This window comes from Pongo pygmaeus, chromosome 9 (assembly GCF_028885625.2).
Source record: "Pongo pygmaeus isolate AG05252 chromosome 9, NHGRI_mPonPyg2-v2.0_pri, whole genome shotgun sequence".
Taxonomy (NCBI): domain Eukaryota; kingdom Metazoa; phylum Chordata; class Mammalia; order Primates; family Hominidae; genus Pongo; species Pongo pygmaeus.
The window spans coordinates 8,713,447-8,732,428 of record NC_072382.2 but is presented as its reverse complement, the minus strand read 5'-3'; the positions used below and the strand labels follow the sequence as shown (position 1 = coordinate 8,732,428).

The 18,982-nt window shown below is 51.4% G+C and overlaps 1 protein-coding gene across 2 annotated transcripts; it reads left to right on the top strand.

Annotated features, from left to right (window-relative positions):
- The first annotated feature begins 3,782 nt into the window (after nucleotides 1-3,782).
- TSGA10IP (testis specific 10 interacting protein) lies at nucleotides 3,783-18,499 on the top strand. Of its 2 annotated transcripts, none has more exons than XM_054440621.2 (9): nucleotides 3,783-3,991; nucleotides 4,394-4,457; nucleotides 5,049-5,187; nucleotides 5,281-6,002; nucleotides 6,174-6,321; nucleotides 12,007-12,177; nucleotides 17,414-17,513; nucleotides 17,721-17,845; nucleotides 18,350-18,499. In XM_054440621.2, the coding sequence occupies exons 1-9, from the start codon at nucleotides 3,845-3,847 to the stop codon at nucleotides 18,471-18,473; spliced, it is 1,740 nt and encodes a 579-aa protein (XP_054296596.2). In that variant the 5' UTR covers nucleotides 3,783-3,844; the 3' UTR covers nucleotides 18,474-18,499. The 2 variants fall into 2 exon arrangements, with proteins under 2 accessions (XP_054296596.2, XP_054296597.2); XM_054440622.2 differs by having other exon boundaries at nucleotides 3,976-4,035.
- Nucleotides 18,500-18,982: the final 483 nt, after the last annotated feature.

The following is an 18,982-nucleotide window of genomic DNA, read 5'->3' as shown; positions in this document are numbered from 1 at the left end:
CTGAAGGGACAGTGTGGTTGGATCAGAGTGAGAAGAGGTCATGGTGGCACTTGCGGGTAAACACCTGTGAAACATGCAGGACCTAGTGGGCCAGTAAGGACTTTGGCTTTTACTCAGCGAGACCCAGGACCCATCACAGGCGTGATGGACTCTTTTTTTTTTTTTTTTTTTTTTTTTGAGTTAAGGTCTTGCTCTGTCACCCAGGCTGGAGTGCAGTGGTGCAATCAGGGCTCATTCTGCCTCCTGGGCTCAAGTGGTCCTCCTACCTTAGCTTCCCGAGTAGCTGAGATCACAGGCACACTCCACCACACCTGGCTAATTTTCGTATTATTTTTTGTAGAGAAGGGGTTTTGCCATGTTTCTCAGGCTGGCCTCGAACTCCTGGCCTCAAGCCATCTGCCTGCCTCAGCCTCCTAAAGTGCTGGGATTACAGGTGTGAGCCACTGCGTCCAGCCGGGCTCTATTCTTCACAGGATCACACTGGTTGCTGAGTAGAGAATGGTATCAGGACAAAAGCAACAACTGGGAGGTTGGGTGTGGTGGCTCACACCCGTAATCCCAACACTTTGGGAGGCTGAGGCAGGTGGATGGCTTGAGGCCAGGAGTTTGAGACCAGCCTGGGAAATATAGTGAGATTCCATGTCAACAATAAATAAATAAATAAATAAATACATAAATACATAAATAAATAAATAAGCAAAAGCCGGAGATTAAGCGTTACTGAAATGATCCAGAGGAGAGAGGGTGTTGGTTTGGAGAAGTGCTGGATTCTGCATGTATTTCAAAGGTGGAGCTGGTAGGGGTTTGCTAAGGCATTAGGGGCAGAATGTGAGTCAAACGAAAGAGTCAAGGATGATGCCAGGGCGTTGACCTGAGCAACAGGAATCTCAGACATGCCCCTGACTGGGATGAGGCAGGCCAGTAGTCTGACCTTCAGCATGTCAAGTTGAAATGCTTATTTATCCAAGTGGGGATGTCAGATGGGCCACTGGATATTTAAGTCTGGGAGAGGTCAGGCTGAGATATGTAAACCTGGGGACAGGTGGAAAACAGCAGGTGCTGGCCTGGCACAGTGGCTCATGCCTGTAATCCCAATGTTTTGGGAGGCTGAGGCGGGCCAGGGGTTCAAGACTAGCCTGGATAACATGGCAAAACCCCATCTCTGTAAAAAAATACAAAAATTAGCCGGGCATAGTGGCACGTACCTGTAGTCCCAGCTACTCGGGTGGCTGAGGTGGGAGGATCACTTCAGCCCCGGAGGTTGAGGCTGCAGTGAGCTGTAATGGCACAACTGCACTCCAGCCAGGGTGACAGAGTGAGACTCTGTCTCAGAAAGCAAGCAAGTGGCTTTTAAGGCCATCAGACTGGATGAGCTCACTTAGGGAGGGAGTGTGGTAAAGGAAAGAGGTCTGTATGCACCTCGTGAGAATATCAACCTGAGAAATCCAGACTTGCCCTCTGCCAAGGAAGAAAGTAGCCCAGAGTTCTGGACTGTCCAGGAAATCACCTGGGTTGAGGTCTGGAAGGGGCTCCGTTTCTGAAAGTGGAGCCACCTACATGTGCCTTCCACTGGGCCCCAGGTGTGAGAGAAGGATGGAAGCCCCCTAGAAAGAAAAGAGTGCATATTTTGGGTGGCAAAAGAGCTTTACCTGGAGCATCACTATTTAGGATATTTACATTGGATGTGCTCGTTGTGAGGTGCTACTGGGATGGAGTCTGAGAGCAGAAGAGGGGCCACAGGGCCACGGTCTGAGAAAAATCCTGCCTCTATGGCATCTTCCAGGATAACCTGCTTCCCTGGGGCCACATCATTGATTAATTAATAACGGCAACACGGCCCGGTGCAGTGGCTGACGCCTGTAATCCCAGCACCTTGGGAGGCCAAGGCGGGTGGATCGCTTGAGGTCAGGAATTCAAGACCAGCCTGGCCAACATGGTGAAACCCTCTCTCTACTAAAAATACAAAAAATTAGCCAGGCATGGTGGCGCATGCCTGTGATCCTAGTTACCCGGGAGGCTGAGGTGGGAGAATCGCTTGAACCCAGGAGGCGGAGGTTGCAATGAGCTGAGATCACGTCACTGCACTCCAGCCTGGGCAACAAGAGCAAAACTCCATCGCAAAAAAAAAAAAAGATAAGAATAACAGCAACGCTAACATAGCAGTTCCCATGAGCCATGAGGATGTTCTGTTTGTATCTGCATAGTGATTTAACCCTTACCACTACCCTGGGAGTAGATCCGATTATAACCAGCCCCTCCCCATTGCCTATGAGAAAACAGGCACCGAGAGGGTACAGGACAAGTGGAGGAGCTGGGATTTGCACCCAAGCGCTTCCTCTGTGCTCTTAGCCATGATGCTCTGCTGCCTCAAAAGAATGGTCAGCTAGTGTTAGTTAATAATAATAACATTTACCGATTTCATCGTTTGGGGTTTCATGTAGTCCTTGCAACAAACCTATGAGCTGGGCCCGTGATTCCAGTTTTGCAGAGTGGGGAGTTGGTCACAGAGACCAGGCCTCCAGCCCAGCTGGTCCGTCTCCAGGGCCTCAGCTCAGCACTACATCCCTGTACTGCAGGCCTCAGTGGTCAGCACCAGGCGTCCCATGGGGACTTAGGATTCCAAGGCTTTTGAGCACTGCTTAGAAGTTTGGGGTAAGATCTTTTACTTTTTTTATATTAAAAAATATATATTTTTTTTGAGATGGAGTCTCACTCTTTCGCCCAGGATGGAGTACAATGACGCGGCCTCGGCTCACTGCAACCTCCGCCTCCCGGGTTCAAGAGATTCTCATGCCTCAGCCTCCCGAGTAGCTGGGATTACAGGTGCCCACTACCATGCCCGGCTAATTTTTGTATTTTTAGTAGAGATGGAGTTTCAATCCAGGTGGGAGATGGTGTTTCACCATGTTGGCCAGGCTGGTCTTGAACTCCTGACCTCAGGCAATCTGCCCACCTCGGCCTCCCAAAGTGCTGGGATTCCAGCCACTGCCTGGCCTGGGGTAAGCTTTCAATGTTGTAACTCCCTCCAGAACCTCATGGCCTATGAATATGGCCAGGTGGGCCTGGGCCCAGGCTCTGAATGGCCTGCTGCCTCTCTCCTGGACACAGCATTCAACTTCCTGGCTGGGGCTGGGAGTGCAAAGATTTGTTTATTTGTTTATTTTTTATTGAGACAGAGTCTCACTCTGTCGCCCTGGCTGGAGTGCAGTGGTGCAATCTGGGGTCGATGCAGCCTCTGCCTCCTGGGTTCAAGTGATTCTCATGCCTCAGCCTCCTGAGTAGCTGGGATTACAGGCATGCGCCACCATGCCTGGCTAATCTTTTTTGCATTTTTGGTAGAGACGGGGTTTTGCCATTTTGGCCAGGCTGGTCTTGAACTCCTGGCCTCGAGTGATCCACCTGCCTCAGCCCCCCAAAGTGCTGGGATTACAGGTGTGAGCCACCGCTCCCAGCCTGGGAGTGCAAGGATTTAAATAAAATCTTGTGAAAGTTCAGTTTGGCTCTTTCAGGGACTCGGCCAGGCCTGGGGGGCAGCACAGGAGACAGGCTGACTCCTCTGTACAGATGGATGGGGAAACACAGGCGGAGTAGGGACAGGGGACTTACACCAGGTCACACGGGGAGCCTGTGGATGAGGCAGAGGCAGGACTTGGGCCTGGGTCTCTGCACTAAACGACTCCTGGGCATCCTGCTGAACTCTCTCCCAGAAGGAGATTGGCCTCAGATACCCCACTGACCCCTTCCTAGTATGCTTTTACCGGACCCGTTGAGACTGGCTGAGGACTGGTTGCCATAGAGATGGCCTGTTAGGCAGTTCCACGGTGGGGATGGGGGATGGGGCAGGATGGGGCAGGACACCGATATGCTAAATACCTACCAACAGTTGGTTAGGACCCCGTTGGCGCGACCAGGGCAGGACGTGCGGCTTCAGGCTCCAGGAACCAGCACGGGGCTGCTCAAGCTGCTGTCGACCATCTCTCAGGACAAGCAGGTGAGGGAGGCCCAGTGAGGACACTTCCAGCTGCCTAGAGCCAGGTGGGTCAGGGAGGCCTGGGCTGGGGAGGCCCTTGAGAAGCCATGAGACCTGAGCTGAGGTCCAGGTGAAACTCAGGGAGGCAGGAGTGGGACAGGGACCACAGGGAGGCCTAAAGGCCTTGGGAGAAGCCGAGGGATGACGCCTGGGAGTGACTCCCAGGGATGATGGGGCCATTCAGGGAACACTGCGGGAGGAGCAGCATTTCAGGAAAGATGAAGACCACCTCGATGAAGACCACCTTGGTTTCTGCCTTGGCTGTAGCAAGTCCAGGGCCCAATGGGACATTTGGGAGTGCAGTCCAGGGCCCAGAGGTGGCCTAGTGCAATGGTGACAAATCTGGGCTCCACCACTTTCCAGCTGTGTGACCTGTTACTCAGCCTCTCTGAGCCTCAGCTTTCTCCTCCACATAACGGGGATGATAGTGAGTACCGGCCTCCTAGGGTCCTTGGGAAGGTTATGTGTGTTTATGCATGAAAGTCCTGAGCACACAATAGGTGCTCAGCAGGTGGCGGCTGTTGCTATTTTAATATGCAGAATGGAGGTGGTGTTCAGTCTGGTTTTTTTTGTTTTTTGTTTTTTTGAGATGGAGTTTCACTCTTGTTGCCCAGGCTGGAGTGCAATGACACAATCTCGGCTCACTGCTGCCTCCACCTCCTAGGTTCAAGCGATTGTCCTGCCTCAGCCTCCCAAGTAGCTAGGATTACAGACACAGGCCACCACACCCGGCTAATTTTTTTTGTATTTTTAGTACAGATGGGGTTTCGCCATGTTGGCCAGGCTGGTCTCGAACTCCTGGCCTCAGGTGATCCGCCCCCCTTGGCCTCCCAAAGTGCTGGGATTACAGGCATGAGCACCACACCCAGCCCTGTTTGGTTGGTTTTTATGGTAACGAGGGCCCAGAGGGGCCCAGCCAGGCCCAGCCAGGTACACAGAAGGGAGCACCCGGGTGAGGTGCAACACAGTCCAGGAGGCTGCTCGAGCTGGCTGCTCCTCTGCTACTGCCTCTGCCCAGGGCCGCCTGGGGAGTGGGGAGTGGTGATGCCAAATCAAGACCTGCAGCGGAGGTCTCAGAGCTCAAGGCAGACAGCAAAGAAGGACCGCAAGCCCAGGGGCCAGGGCAAGAAAGGACAGGGCTCTGAAGAGGCTGAAGAGTAAGGAGCAGTGGGATGGGTCAGGAGGCTGTTGGGGGTCAGGGCCCTCTGGGGGCCGGCGCCGACCCTGACCCCCACCCTCTCCTTCTTCAGTCTCTTCCCGCTTCCTCCTCGGAAGCCCTCCTTCCCCTTCCAGTGGGCCTGGGAGAGCATCGCCACAGATGTCCGGGCTGTGCTTCAGCCAAGCTCCACAACCCCTGGCCACCAAGCCCCGCCCACGCCCTCCTCGTTCTCCCAGCGCCAGTCCAGGCGCAAGTCGATGGCCAACCTCCCAGAGGCCCATGGCTGCTGCTGGAAGACAGAGGCGCAAAACCTGAAGGCGAGACAGCAGCTGGGAGCCTGGGGCGGTGTCTCCATCCCTACTGGCAAAGGGGAGTTAGGACCAGAGTCCCCCAGTGGTCTCCAGCTGCCTGGGAGGAGGCCGGGATCAGGATCAGCGTCCGACAAGCAGGTCCAGCTGGAAGGCCCGGGTGCTGAGGAGGCTGAGAGGGGTCTGAATTCTGGGGTGCTGCCTCAGCACCCCAGGAGGGGGTCGATCTCAGAGGAGGAGCAATTCTCAGAGGCCACAGAGGAGGCTGAGGAGGGAGAGCACAGGACTCCCTGCAGAAGGAGGGCTGGTTGTCAGAAAAAGGGGCAGATTTCTGGAGAGGAGGAGGCCTCGGATGACGGGGAAGTGCAGAGCCAGAGCCAGGGGAGCAGCCCCAGCTTCAACAACCTCCGAGGGCCACAATGGAGGAAGACAAGGGCCAAGGAGCTGCAGGGGCCATGGGACCTGGAGAAGCTGCACAGGCAGCTACAGAGAGACCTGGACTGTGGTGAGCGTGCCGCTCAGAGCCTGGGTTCCCCCGAAGCTATACCGCAGGGAACAGGGAGCAGTCAGGGAGGCAGGGGCTCAGGCAGGCTGGGCTCTGCTCTGGGTGCTGGGGGGATTGCCCGGCGGGCTGAGAGAGAGAGGGCAGCCCCTGACTTGGTCCCACTGTGGGCAGGCCCCCAAAAGCTGCCCTGGAAGGCTTTGAGGGCTGCCTTCCAGGCCTCCAAGAGGAATGGAAAGGCCTGTGCCTCGGGATACGATGAAACTTTTGTGTCTGCCAACCTCCCTAATCGCACCTTCCACAAAAGACAGGAAGCTACCAGGTAAGAGGGAAGAGAAGGGAGTGGGAGCCCAGGGTGAGAAGTAGAGATGGAGCCAGTTCTCCAAGAGATGCTTAGGCATTTGAACTCTCATTCATTTCTTTCTTTATCCATTCACCAGACTTTTGGATCATCCATCCATCCATCCATCCATCCATCCATCCATCCATCCAAACTACTGATAACATCCACTCAACCATTTATCCATCTCTCTGAATACCTGGCCAATTATCTATTGATACAACCACTTTTATTTCCCATCTTTTCTTCTATCCATCCATTAAATTATTAACTAAGTGATTAATGCAACATTTATTATCTACTCATGGGCCCTTAGGATATAACTATTAAAAGACTTGGAATTAGCTGGGCATGGTGACACATGCTTGTAGTCCCAGCTACTCAGAAGGCTGAGGTAGGAGGATCTCTTGAGCTCAGGAGATCAAGACTGCAGTGAGCTATGATCCCGCCACTGCACTCAGCATAGGCAACAGAGTGAGACACTGTCTCTAAAAAAGAAGTTAAGGGGCCAGGAGTGGTGGCTCACGCCTATAATCCTAGCACTTTGGGAGGCCAAGGCGTGTGGATTGTCTGAGCTCAAGAGTTCGAGACCAGCCTGGGCAACATGGCGAAACCCTGTCTCTACTGAAAATATAAAAAATTATCCAAGTATGGTGGTGCGTGCCTGGAGTCCCAGCTACTCAGGAGGCTGAGACATGAGAATCACTTGAACCTGGGAGGCGGAGGTTGCAGTGAGCTGAGATTGCAGCACTGCACTCCAGCCTGGGTGACAGAGTGAGACTCTGTCTCAAACAAACAAACAAACAAACAAAAAAACCAGCCTGGTCAACATAGCGAGACCCCTGTCTCTACAAAGGAAAAAAAAAGATTAGCCTGGCTTGGTGGAGAGTGCCTGTAGCCCCAGCTACTCTAGAGGCTGAGTCAGGAGGATCTCTTGAGCCCAGGAGTTCGAGGCTGCAGTGAGTCATGATCACATCACTGCATTCTAGTCTGGACAACAGAGCGAGCCTCTGTTTCTAAAGCAAAGGAGACAGTGGGAGCCGAAGGGGAGACGGTGAGGAGACTGTTGGCAACACTGAGGTGAGGAACCAGGAGGCTCTGTGGATGGAGGGAGGGGATCAATTTAAGAGACACTTACAGGCTGGTTCAATAGGCCTTGGTGACTGGTGACAGGAGGCATGTGAGGGCAGGGGAGAGTTCATTCAGCATTCTTACAGCACCCCACAATTCTTTTTTTTTTTTTTTTTTTTTTTTGAGATGGAGTCTTACTCTGTCGCCCAGGCTGGAGTGCAGTGGCACGATCTCGGCTCACTGCAAGCTCCGCCTCTCAGGTTCACGCTATTCTCATGCCTCAGCCTCCCGAGTAGCTGGGACTACAGGCGCCCGCCACCACGCCCAGCTAATTTTTTGTATTTTTAGTAGAGATGGGATTTCACCGTGTTAGCCAGGATGGTCTCAATCTCCTGACCTTGTGATCCACCTGCCTCGGCCTCTCAAAGTGCTGGGATTACAGGCATGAGCCACCGCGCCCGGCCTTTTTTTGAGGCAGTCTCACTGTGTTGGCCAGGCTGGAGTGCAGTGGCACAGTCTTGGCTCACTGCAACCTCCGACTCCCAGGTTCAAGCGATTCTCCTGCCTCAGCCTCCCAAGTAGCTGGGACTACAGGAGCCCACCACCACACCCGGCTAATTTTTGTATTTTTAGTAGAGACTGGGTTTTACTATGTTAGCCAGGCTGGTCTTGAACTCCTGACCTTGTGATCTGCCCGCCTCGGCCTCCCAAAGTGCTGGGATTATAGGCATGAGCCACCGCGCCCAGCCACAATTCTTTTTTTTTTTTTTATTTTATGTAATTGATAAATAAAAATTGTATTTATGGTGTACAACATGAGGTTTTGAAATATGTGTATATTGTTGAAGGTCTAAATCAAACTAATTAACATATGCATTATCTCGCTTTTTTTTTTTTTTTTTTTGAGACAGAGTCTTGCTCTGCCCAGGCTGGAGTGCTGTGGTGTGATCTCAGCTCACTGCAACCTCCGTCTCTGGGGTTCAAGCAATTCTCATGCCTCAGCATCCCAAATGGCTGGGATTACAGGCACCTGCCACCACACCTGGCTAATTTTTGTATTTTTAATAGAGATGGGGTTTCACCATATTGGCCAGGCTGGTTTCAAACCCCAGACCTCATGATCCGCCCGCCTCAGCCTCCCAAAGTGCTGGGATTACAGGCGTTAGCCACCACTCTCAGTCTTACTTGATTTTTTTTTTGTAGTGAGAACACTTAAAATCTACTCTTTTATTGATTTTTAAATATACAATACATTGCTTTTAACTACAGACACCAGATCATACAATAGATCTCTTGAACTTATTTCTCCTCTCTAAATGAAATTTCTTATGCTTTGACCAACATCTCCCTTCTTCTCCCCACAAACCCAGTGAGACCTTGGTAACCACCATTCTACTCTCTGCTTCTATGAGTTTGACTTTATTTATTTATTTATTTAGAGACAGGGTCTCGCTGTGTTGCCCAGGCTGCAGTGCAGTGGCACAATCATGGCTCACTGCATCCTTGACTTCCAGGGCTCAAGTGATCCTCCCACCTCAGCCTCCTGAGCTCTAGTACTACAGTCATGAGCCATCATGCCTGGCTAATTTTTTTTTTTTTTTTTTTTCTGAGATGGAGTCTCGTCTCACTGTCGCCCAGGCTGGAGTGCAGTGGCGCGATCTCCGCTCACTGCAAGCTCCGCCTCCCGGGTTCACGCCATTCTCCTGCCTCAGCCTCCCGAGTAGCTGGGACTACAGGCGCCCGCCACCACACCGGCTAAGTTTTTGTATTTTTAGTAGAGACGGGGTTTCACTGTGTTAGCCAGGATGGTCTCGCTATCCTGACCTCGTGTTCCACCCGCCTTGGCCTCCCAAGGTGCTGGGATTACAGGCGTGAGCCACCGCACCCAGCTGCTGGCTAATTTTTAAAATTTTGGTAGAGATGGGGTCCCATTATGCTGTTTGACTTTTTTAAGATTTGGCACATAAGGGAGATTATATGGTATTTGTCTTCATGTGCCTGGCTTATTTCACTTAACATAGTGTCCTCCAGGTTTATTCATGTTGTTGCAAATGACGGGATTTTCTTCTTTTTAAGGCTGAAGAATGCCATTGTGTATATATACCACCTTTTCTTTATCCATTCTTCTGTTGATGGAATCTTAGGTTGATCTCATATCTTTGCTACTGTGAATATTCCTGCAATGAACATAGGAGTGCAGCTACCTCTTCAACATACTAATTTCATTTCCTTTGAATATGTACCCAGAAGTGGGTTGCTGGATCACATAGTAGTTCTACTTGTAATTTTTTAGCGAACCTTGATATTGTTTTCTGTAATGACTGTACTAATTTATATTCCCACCAACAGTAAACAGAGGTTCCCTTTTCTCCACATCATCACCAACCCTTATCTTTCATCATTTTGATAATAGTCATTCTAACAGGTGTGAGGTGATATCTTATTATCATTTTATTTTGCATTTCCCAGGTGATTAGTGATTAGTGATGAAAAAGACATTTGTATGTCTTTTTTTGAGAAATGTCTATTTGGGTTATTTGCTTATTTTATTATTATTATTATTATTATTTTGAGATGGAGTCTTGCTCTGTTGCCCAGGCTAGAATGCAATGCCACGATCATAGCTCACTGCAGCTTTGAATTCCTGGGCACAAGCGACCCTCTCACCTCAGTCTCCTGAGTAGCTGGGATTACAGGTGCATGCCACCACGTCCAGCTGATTTATTTTTTAACTTTTTATTTGTAGAGATAGGTATCTTGCTATGTTGCCCAGGCTGGTCTCCAACCCCTGGCTTCAGGTAATCCTGCTGCCTCCACCTCCCAAAGTGTTGAGATTACAGGTGTAAGTCACCATGCCCTGCCTCTTTGCCTTTTTTTTTTTTTTTTTTTTTTGAGTTGGAGCCTCACTTCGTCACCCAGGATGGAGTGCAGTGGCATAATCTTGGCTCACTGCAACCTCCCCCTCCCAGGTTCAAGTGATTCTCTTGCCTCAGCCTCCTGAGTAGCTGGGATTACAGACGTACACCACCAGGTCTGCCTAATTTTTTTGTATTTTTTAGTAGAGACAGGGTTTCACCATGTTGGCCAGACTAGTCTTGAACTCCAGACCTCAAATGATCTGCCCGCCTTGGCCTCCCAAAGTGCTGGGATTTCAGGCATGAGCCATCGCGCCTGGCCTTTGCCCATTTTTTAATTGAGTTATTTGCTTTCTTGTTACTGAGTTATTTGAGTTCACGTATTTTGGATATTAACCCCTTTTCAGATGTATGGTTTGCAAATATTTTCTCCCATTCTGTATGTCATCTCTGTTGATTGTTGTCATTGCTGTGCAGAAGCTTTTCGGTTTGATGCAACTTCATTTGTCTATTTTTGCTTTTGTTGCCTGTGCTTTTTGGGTCATAGGCAAAAAACCATTGCCCAGACAAGTGTCATTAAGCTTTCTTTTGTGTGTGTGTGTGTGTGTGTGTGTGTGTGTGTGTGTGTGTATGTGTCTGTGTGTGTGTGGCAGAGTCTCAATCTGTCGCCCAGGCTGGAGTGCAGTGGCTCAATCATGGCTCACTGCAGTCTTGACTTCCTGGGCTCAGGTGATTCTCCCACCTTAACCTCCCGAGTAGCTGGGACTACAGGTCTGGGCCACCATGCCTGGCTAATTTTTTGTATGTTTAGTACAGATGGGGTTTAAGGCTGAAGAATGCCATTGTGTATATATACCACCTTTTATAAACAATATATACACAATATATACCATTGTGTATATACACCATGTTGCTCAAGCTGGTCTCAAACTCCTGGGCTCAAGCGATCCACCTGCATCAGCCCCAAAGTGCTGGGGTTACAGGTGTGAGCCACCATGCCCAGCCTTTTTTTTTTTGGCTCAAGATTGCTTTGGCTGTTTGGAGTATTTTGTGGTTCTATATTAATTTAAAATTGTTTTTTATATTTCTGTGAAAAATTTCATTGGAATTTTGTTAGGCTTGCATTGAATCTGTAAATTGCTTTGGATAATATGAACATTTTAACAATATTAATTCTTCCAAAGCACCCTTCATTTCTTTTTTTTTTTTTTTTTTTGAGATGGAGCTTTGCTCTTGTTGCCCAGGCTGGAGTACAATGGCCTGGTCTCGGCTCACTGCAACCTCTGCTTCCCTGGTTCAAACAATTCTCCCGCCTCAGCCTTCTGAGTAGCTGGGATTATAGGCATGTGCCACCACGCCTGGCTAATTTTTGCATTTTTAGTAGAAACAAGGTTTCACCATGATGACCAAGCTGGTCTCAAACTCCTGACCTCAGGTGATCCGCCTGCCTCCGCCTCCCAAAGTGCTGGGATTACAAGCATGAACCACCGTGACCGTGCCTAGCCTGGAAGCAGGAGACCTCTAGAAAGAGTAGGGAAAGGCCTTGAGCTGGGCCCGAGGGCTGAGCCTCCAGGGCAGTCTCTGTCATGGACTTCCATGACAAACCCTACTCCCAGGACACTGGCTCTGGACACTGCAGCCCCTCCCCACAGGCTTCCATATTCCCTTATCCAGCCCCTGGCCCTCCGTGAGGCTCCTGCTGCCCATAAACCTCTCATTCCCCTTCCCTTTATCACCCAAGGAGCCTGCTGCAGGCCTGGGAGCGGCAGCGGCAGGAGGAACGGCAGCAGGCCGAGCTGCGGCGGGCCCGGACGCAGCATGTACAGCGGCAGGTGGCCCGCTGCCTGGCAGCCTATGTGCCCAGAGGGAGCCGGGGCCCTGGAGCGGCCCAGCGCAAGCTGGAGGAGCTGAGGTAAGGAGCCTGGGTTTCGGGAGGCCTGGTTGGGAGACGGCAGGGAGGCTGTGCCAGGTCTCAGTCTACAGGACCGAGGAGCACCAGCCTTCGCCTTCCCTGGGGCTGGCCAGGCCACTTCACCGCGTTTCCAGATGAGGATGCTGAGCCATGTGGAGAAGGGGTCTGTCGAAGGCCACCCAGTTAATAATGACAATCTCTGCAGCTGCTGAATGGTCAAGGATAAAATATTCTACATGTATGATCACACTTTCAAATCTTCATTTCCTGATTTCCAATGCCAGACATGCTTGTTGTAACATTTCAAAGATTACAGAAATAATGCCTGGAGAAGGTGAACAGCCCTGTGACCCCACTCTGGGAGACAACCATTGTTCACAGTCGGCTGAAGAGTCGCGTTTTGTTCTCTTCCTATATTGTGACCATTTTCCTTTTTTTTTTTTTTTTTGAAACAGAGTCTTGCTCTGTCGCCCAGGCTGGAGTGCAGTGGCATGATCTCGGCTCGCTGCAATCTCCGCCTCCCGGCTTCACGCCATTCTCCTGCCTCAGTCTCCCGAGTAGCTGAGACTACAGGCGCCCACCACCACGCCTGGCTAATTTTTTTTTTTTTTGGTATTCTTAGTAGAGACGGGGTTTCACCGTGTTAGCCAGGATGGTCTCAATCTCCTGACCTCGTGATCCACCCGCCTCAGCCTCCCAAAGTGCTGGGATTACAGGCGTGAGACACTGCGCCCGGCTGTGACCATTTTCCTAATAAGCAAAGCAAATTTGTGGGCAAACCTTTTTGGACTCCTAACAGGTCTGTGAAGCAGGCAGTATTGCTGCCCGTGGGCCAGGTCGGGTTCTTCCCTTGGCCGCACAAAAGAATTTGAGAGCAAGTCCAAAAGAAGAGCAGGCAAAGAAGTTTATTGCAAAGCAAAGGCCACCCTGACCAACATGGTGAAACCTCATCTCTACTAAAAATACAAAAATTAGCCAGGTGCGGTGGCGCACACCTGTAATCCTAGCTATTCGGGAGGCTGAGGCAGGAGAATTGCTTGAACCCGGGAGGTGGAGGTTGCAGCAACCCGGGAGGTGAAAATTGAGCCACTACACTCCAGCCTGGGCGACAGAGCAAAAACTCCATCTCAAAAAAAAAAAAAAAAAAACCCACCCTGAGGACTGCTCAGAGGGAGAGACGGCAGCTTGTGCCTCAAGAGGAATTCCTTTTATGGAAGTTGTTTATACCCAGTCACAAAATACTGGAGAGGTCAGGTATGCAAAGGCGGACCTGTGGTTGGCGCATGCGCTCAGCATCTGCATGCTCTAATGCGCATCACATGTAACATTAGCATATAAAATCTTTACTTAGGGGTGTGTTTCTTACCATTAAAATGAGGAAAATGTTGCTATAAGCTAAACCTTGAGCCTAGCTGTGTATGCGGAACCCCGAGAAGTCCTTAGCTCCCTCCAAGGCAGGAATTTGTAGCTAATAGCTTCTCGGGCTTTTGGTGCTGATTGGCTGGAGACTGGGGAAGCTACATTATGAATAAGGGGCTTTTGTTTTCTTTCCTGGGCTGTGCTAGGTATCAGGGAACTTGTAGCCTTCTGGAATCCCCTAGGACTGCTTATCTTGCAAAAGAGTTAGGTACTCGGCTGTGCGCCGTGGCTCACGCCTGTAATCCCAACACTTTAGGAAGCCGAGGCAAGTGGATCACCTGAGGTCAGGATTTTGAGACCACCCTGGCCAACATGGTGAAACCCTGTATCTACTAAAAAAAAAAAAATACAAAAATTAGCTGGGTGTAGTGGCGCGCAGCTATAGTCCCAGCTACTTGGGAGGCTGAGACGGGAGAATCACTTGAACCCGGGAGGCGGAGGTTGCAGTGAGCCAAGATTGCACTATTGCACTCTAGCCTGGGTGACAGAGAAAGACTCCATCTCAAAAAAAAAAAAAAAAAAAAAAAAGAGTTAGGTGCTGATGCACGAGGGCACAAGGGATGCAGAGCCCTGCGAAAGGAGCCCCTGGGGCTTCACACAATGGGAAAAGTCAGTATGGCCCGCTCACCTTACTATCCTATGGGGAAAAGTCAGTATGACCCGCTCACCTTACTATGCTACCTCGGTATCTCCACCTGCATAACCCCACCGGTGAGCAACCTGAGGCTCAGAGATCTTAAATAACTTGCCAAAGGTCATGCGTGGGCAGCAGAATTGGGTTCCAGCCACGATGCCACCCTGCCTGAGCACTCAAATCCTCCACTTTTAGACGAAAGGCACCAGGGCCTTCCCCCAAGAGCCCAAACCAGTGACACACGTAACACAAATAAATCAAATAAATGTGACCAAAACGAGTGCCATTGATTTGAGCACCTCCTGGGTGCAGCGGGTGCAGGGCATCTTTTTCTGCACCCTGTCTCCTTTGGTCCATGGCAAGTGGGGTGAGGGTCCTGCCCTGCCATAAGGCCACTGACGGCTCAGCGGGGTTCTTATCATCTACTCTTTGAGGCTCAGTCTTTTTTTTTTTTTTTTTTTTTTGAGACGGAGTTTCGCTCTTGTTGCCCAAGCTGGAGTGCAACGGCGTGATCTCGGCTCACTGCAACCTCTGCCTCCCGGGTTCAAGCGATTCTCCTGCCTCAGCCTCCCAAGTAGCTGGGATTACAGGCATGCGCCTCCACGCCCAGCTAATTTTGTATTTTTAGTAGAGACAGGGTTTCTCCATGTTGGTCAGGCTGGTCTCGAACTCCCGACCTCAGCTGATCTGCCCGCCTCAGCCTCCCAAAGTGCTAGGATTACAGGCGTGAGCCACCGTGCCCGGCCGAGGCTCAGTCTTAATCACCCCAATTTTACAGATTTGGAAACAGAGGCTCTGAGAGGTCAAGTGTGTTTTGGGGGACTGCTTGGGCCAGTGTTTAGGGGGATCCTTTCTCCTTCCCAACCTCGCTCTGTTGCCCGGGCTGGAGTGCAGTGGTGTGATCTCAGTTCACTGAAACCTCCATCTCCCGGGCTCAAGTGATTCTCCTACCTCAGCATCCTGAGTAGCTGGGACCACAGGTGCACGCCACCACACCTGGCTAATTTTTTTGTATTTTTGGTAGAGACAGGCTTTCACCATACTGCCCCAGCTGTCTCAGACTCCTGACCTCAAGTGATCTGGCTGCCTCGGCCTCCCAAAGTTTTGGGATTACAGGCGTGAGCCACTGCATCCAGCCAAGTGTTTTGTTTTCATAGTAAGGCAGGAAGTGTAAGTTTCAGAACTCCAAGTGGCAGGTGCAGCAAAAAGAGTGATTCAACCTCAGTCCGTTTACTTTCTATTTGAGAGGGCTAAGGCATAAGTAGGTATCTCCCATGCAGTCTCTCAGCCATTACAGCCTATGAACTTCACTGTCTGAGCGGAACGGGAGACTCTGTCCTGCCTAGGAAGGGCAGGCACAAAAGAGGTTGTCCTGTGGGAGGGACGGATGTGTCTCCTTCCATTCTGAGATGATGGACAGGGCTGACACCCACAGGCACCACTTCCCTTTCTGCTCAGGGCTCCTGTCATTGTTTTTTTGAGACAAAGTCTTGCTCTGTCACCAGGCTGGAGTACAGCGATGCAATCTTGCCTCACCATAAGCTCCAACTCCCTGGTTCAAACAATTCTCCTGCTTCAGCCTCCCAAGTAGCTGGGATTACAGGCGCACGCCACCACTCCCAGCTAACTTTTGTATTTTTAGTAGAGACAGGGTTTCACCATGTTGGCCAGGATGGTCTCGATCTCCTGACCTCGAGATCTGCCCGCCTCGGCCGGCTCCTGTCACTTCTAACAGAAATAGCATAAAGTATCCAGCAGGAAAAGTGCACACAATATCACAGAAAAGATAGGGACTGCCAGCTCATCTCCCACCTCCCCTTGTAACTGCCATAAATTCCTTCCTAAATGGTGAAAGCCCTTTTTGCAGTAACTTGTGTTCCTGGCCATGGGTTTTCAAGTCTATGTCTTTTTCTCAATGAAGGACGGTTCCTTCCTTGGCACAGGGCCAAGGGGCATGGCCCAGCAAGGCTGCGTTTTTCCACCAGGCCCAGCACAATCGCTGAGGTCCCAGTATAGGTCTTGGGGTCTTGTCTGTGTCTCCCTGCCCCTCCTGTCCTCTTGTCTGTGTCTTCCCTCCCCTCCTGTCCACGGGTGCTGCCTCCACACCTCAAGGCCTCTCTTCTATGCTTCACAGATGGATGCCTGGTCCCATGTGGGTGTGGCTCGAAGGCCCCTCTTGCTGCTAGAGTGCTCTCTTCATGAGTGGCAGTGACACTCAAGTTTGTCAAACACACACATTTCTGACAAGTGCACAAACTGGGTTTTGGGTTTTTTGAGACAGGGTCTCGCTCTGTTGCCCAGGCTGGAGTGCAGTGGCACAGTCTCAGCTCACTGTAGCCTAGACCTCCCAGGCTCAAGCGATCCTCCCACCTTGGCCTCCCAACTACCCAGGACTACAGGTGCACACCACCATGCCTGGCTAATTTTTGTAGAGACAGGATTTCACCATGTTGCCCAGGCTGGTCTCAAACTCTTGGGCTCAAGCGATCTACCCTCCTTGGCCTTCCAAAGTGCTGGGATTACAGGTGTGAGCCACCACGCCTGGCCAAACTGGGTTTTTATAAATGAAAATTGTGCTTCCCCAGTGGAACCCTGATCTCTCAGGGGTGTGTTTTATAAATTTGAAACATTTTTTTTTTAGTTTCCCTGTCCCATTTTCCAAGCTGTCTGCTTACAAGAACCACAGAGAATGCTGGCAAGCTTGTCCGATCCCTACTATAGCACAGTGAAATAAACTGAGCCCAGAGCCAAGAGCCCAGAGAGAGGCCTTGCCCAAAGTCACACAACCAACAACCACAGCTCCCCCTCAAGGGGAAGAGGATGGGGAGGGGAAGCTATGTAAGCAGGTGTCTGGAAGCTCAGAAGCCAGCACTGGCCCCTTTCCCATGGGGGTGGCACAGGACGATGGGCAAGCCCGGCTGCACAGGGCTCGGCCCCCCACTTCCCAGCTGCACAACTTCGAACAAGTCCCTCAACCCTCCCGATCCATCAGTAAAGTGGGTGAATAATTTCCACCTTGGCTGACTTCACAAGGAATCTAGGCAAGAATGGGAATGAAATAGCTTTGTAAAGGTGAGGGTGAGGACATGAATATCAAGTCCTTAGTGAAGATGAGCGGGCTCAGGAGTGGAGATCAACAGTTGTGTCCATGGTTAGCTGCACAAAGGCCTGTCTCCCCTGCAGGCGCCAGGAGCGACAGCGCTTTGCTGAGTACCAGGCGGAGCTGCAAGGCATCCAGCACAGGGTGCAGGCCCGGCCCTTCCTGTTCCAGCAGGCCATGCAGGTGAGGCTGGCACCTGGGCAAGCACATAGCTGCCCCCTGTGAAGAGCTGGCTGAGTGGGTAGGGAAGCAGGATGCGAGTAGGTCCCTGCAGATAGGATCCCAGGGCTGCTGCCCTCTGGAATCCCTGGGACCCCATCAGTAACCTGAGCCCCACCTTGCCCTCGGCAGCCCTGGTGCAGAGCAGGAAGCCCTCTTCTCTCTCCTCAGGCCAATGCCCGGCTCACTGTCACTCGGCGCTTCTCCCAGGTGCTGTCAGCACTGGGGCTGGATGAGGAGCAGCTGCTGTCTGAGGCAGGAAAGGTGGACAGAGAGGGCACCCCCAGGAAACCCAGGTGAGTCTCCCCGTCAGGTCAAGAACTGGCTCTGCCATGCTGCTGCGGGAAGGGGCGCCCACACCAGCACTCTGGGCTCTGGAGGGCCTCCCCCAGGACAGGCAGAGAGCCCAGAGGAACGCAAGGCCAGGGTTGTCATTCCTACTTCTCATGAGGAAACTAAGGACCTGAGGGGCAGGGCCTTTTTTAAGGACACAGAAGCAAACAAGCTGCAGAGCCAGTCTGGGACTCTGCAACCATCTGAGCGGCCACACACCAAGTCCCTCATTAGGGGCTGGCACCACCACACTGGTCACCCCATGCCTTAGAATAACCTGGTACAGAGCAGGGATTATGAGGCCCACTTGACAATAAGGAAAGTGAGACTCGAGAAGAGAGAGTCACTTTGCCCAGGATCACACAGCAAGCCAGCACTGAAGCAGGGTTTGAAGCCACATTGCCAGTTGTTTCCTTGGGCAGGGGGTGGGAGCTGCAGAGTCAGGGGCCTCTATCTGTGTCTTGAAGGAGCCACAGGTCAATGGGGGTGAGAATGGAGCACTCTCCTCAGAGGCCCCCAAGGACAGAACCCACCGGCAGCCAGCCTGACAGGCACTACAACCCCAGCCTGGACCCGGAGTGCAGTCCCTGAGATAAAATTAAAGGCTTTATGGCAAACACAGTGTGGGATTTCTGGTGGTGGGGGTGGTGGAGGCTATGGGTTGGAAGTTGGAGGTGGCAGGTGGGTGGGCAGCAGGCTTAGCTCTGTCCCCGCACCCCCTCCGCACCAGGAGCTTTGGCTCTTTTGGTTCCCCCCACCCAGCACACACAGCCCCTTCTCTGCTCCTGAGGAGTGGGGACATCTCGAAGAGCAAGAGCTGTGACTTCTCCACCCCATCTCCAATGTATATGTTGGGTCCTATAAATTCAAGCGTGAATAAGATGGAATGACTCCTGCCTCTGAGGACGCCCAGTGAGTGGGAGAGGGGGTGGATCCTTAAAGGGGTGCATACAACATATCCTAATGCTGAGTTGCACCACACAGAGAGCCAAAGACTGAGCAACCGTTGGGTGAGGGGAGGGGTTTCAGGAGAGATTGGGATTGTGTGCACTGGGCCTTTTTTTTTTTTTTTTTTTTTTTTTTTTTTAAGACGGAGACTC

Excerpts from the sequence above, each read along its gene's own strand:
- TSGA10IP (XM_054440621.2), top strand. The coding sequence starts at position 3,845 with ATGGGGCAGGACACCGATATGCTAAATACCTACCAACAGTTGGTTAGG. Across the intron at positions 6,003-6,173 it reads ACAGAGAGACCTGGACTGTG|GCCCCCAAAAGCTGCCCTGG; the intron begins GTGAGCGTGCCG and ends CACTGTGGGCAG. Across the intron at positions 12,178-17,413 it reads CGCAAGCTGGAGGAGCTGAG|GCGCCAGGAGCGACAGCGCT; the intron begins GTAAGGAGCCTG and ends TCTCCCCTGCAG.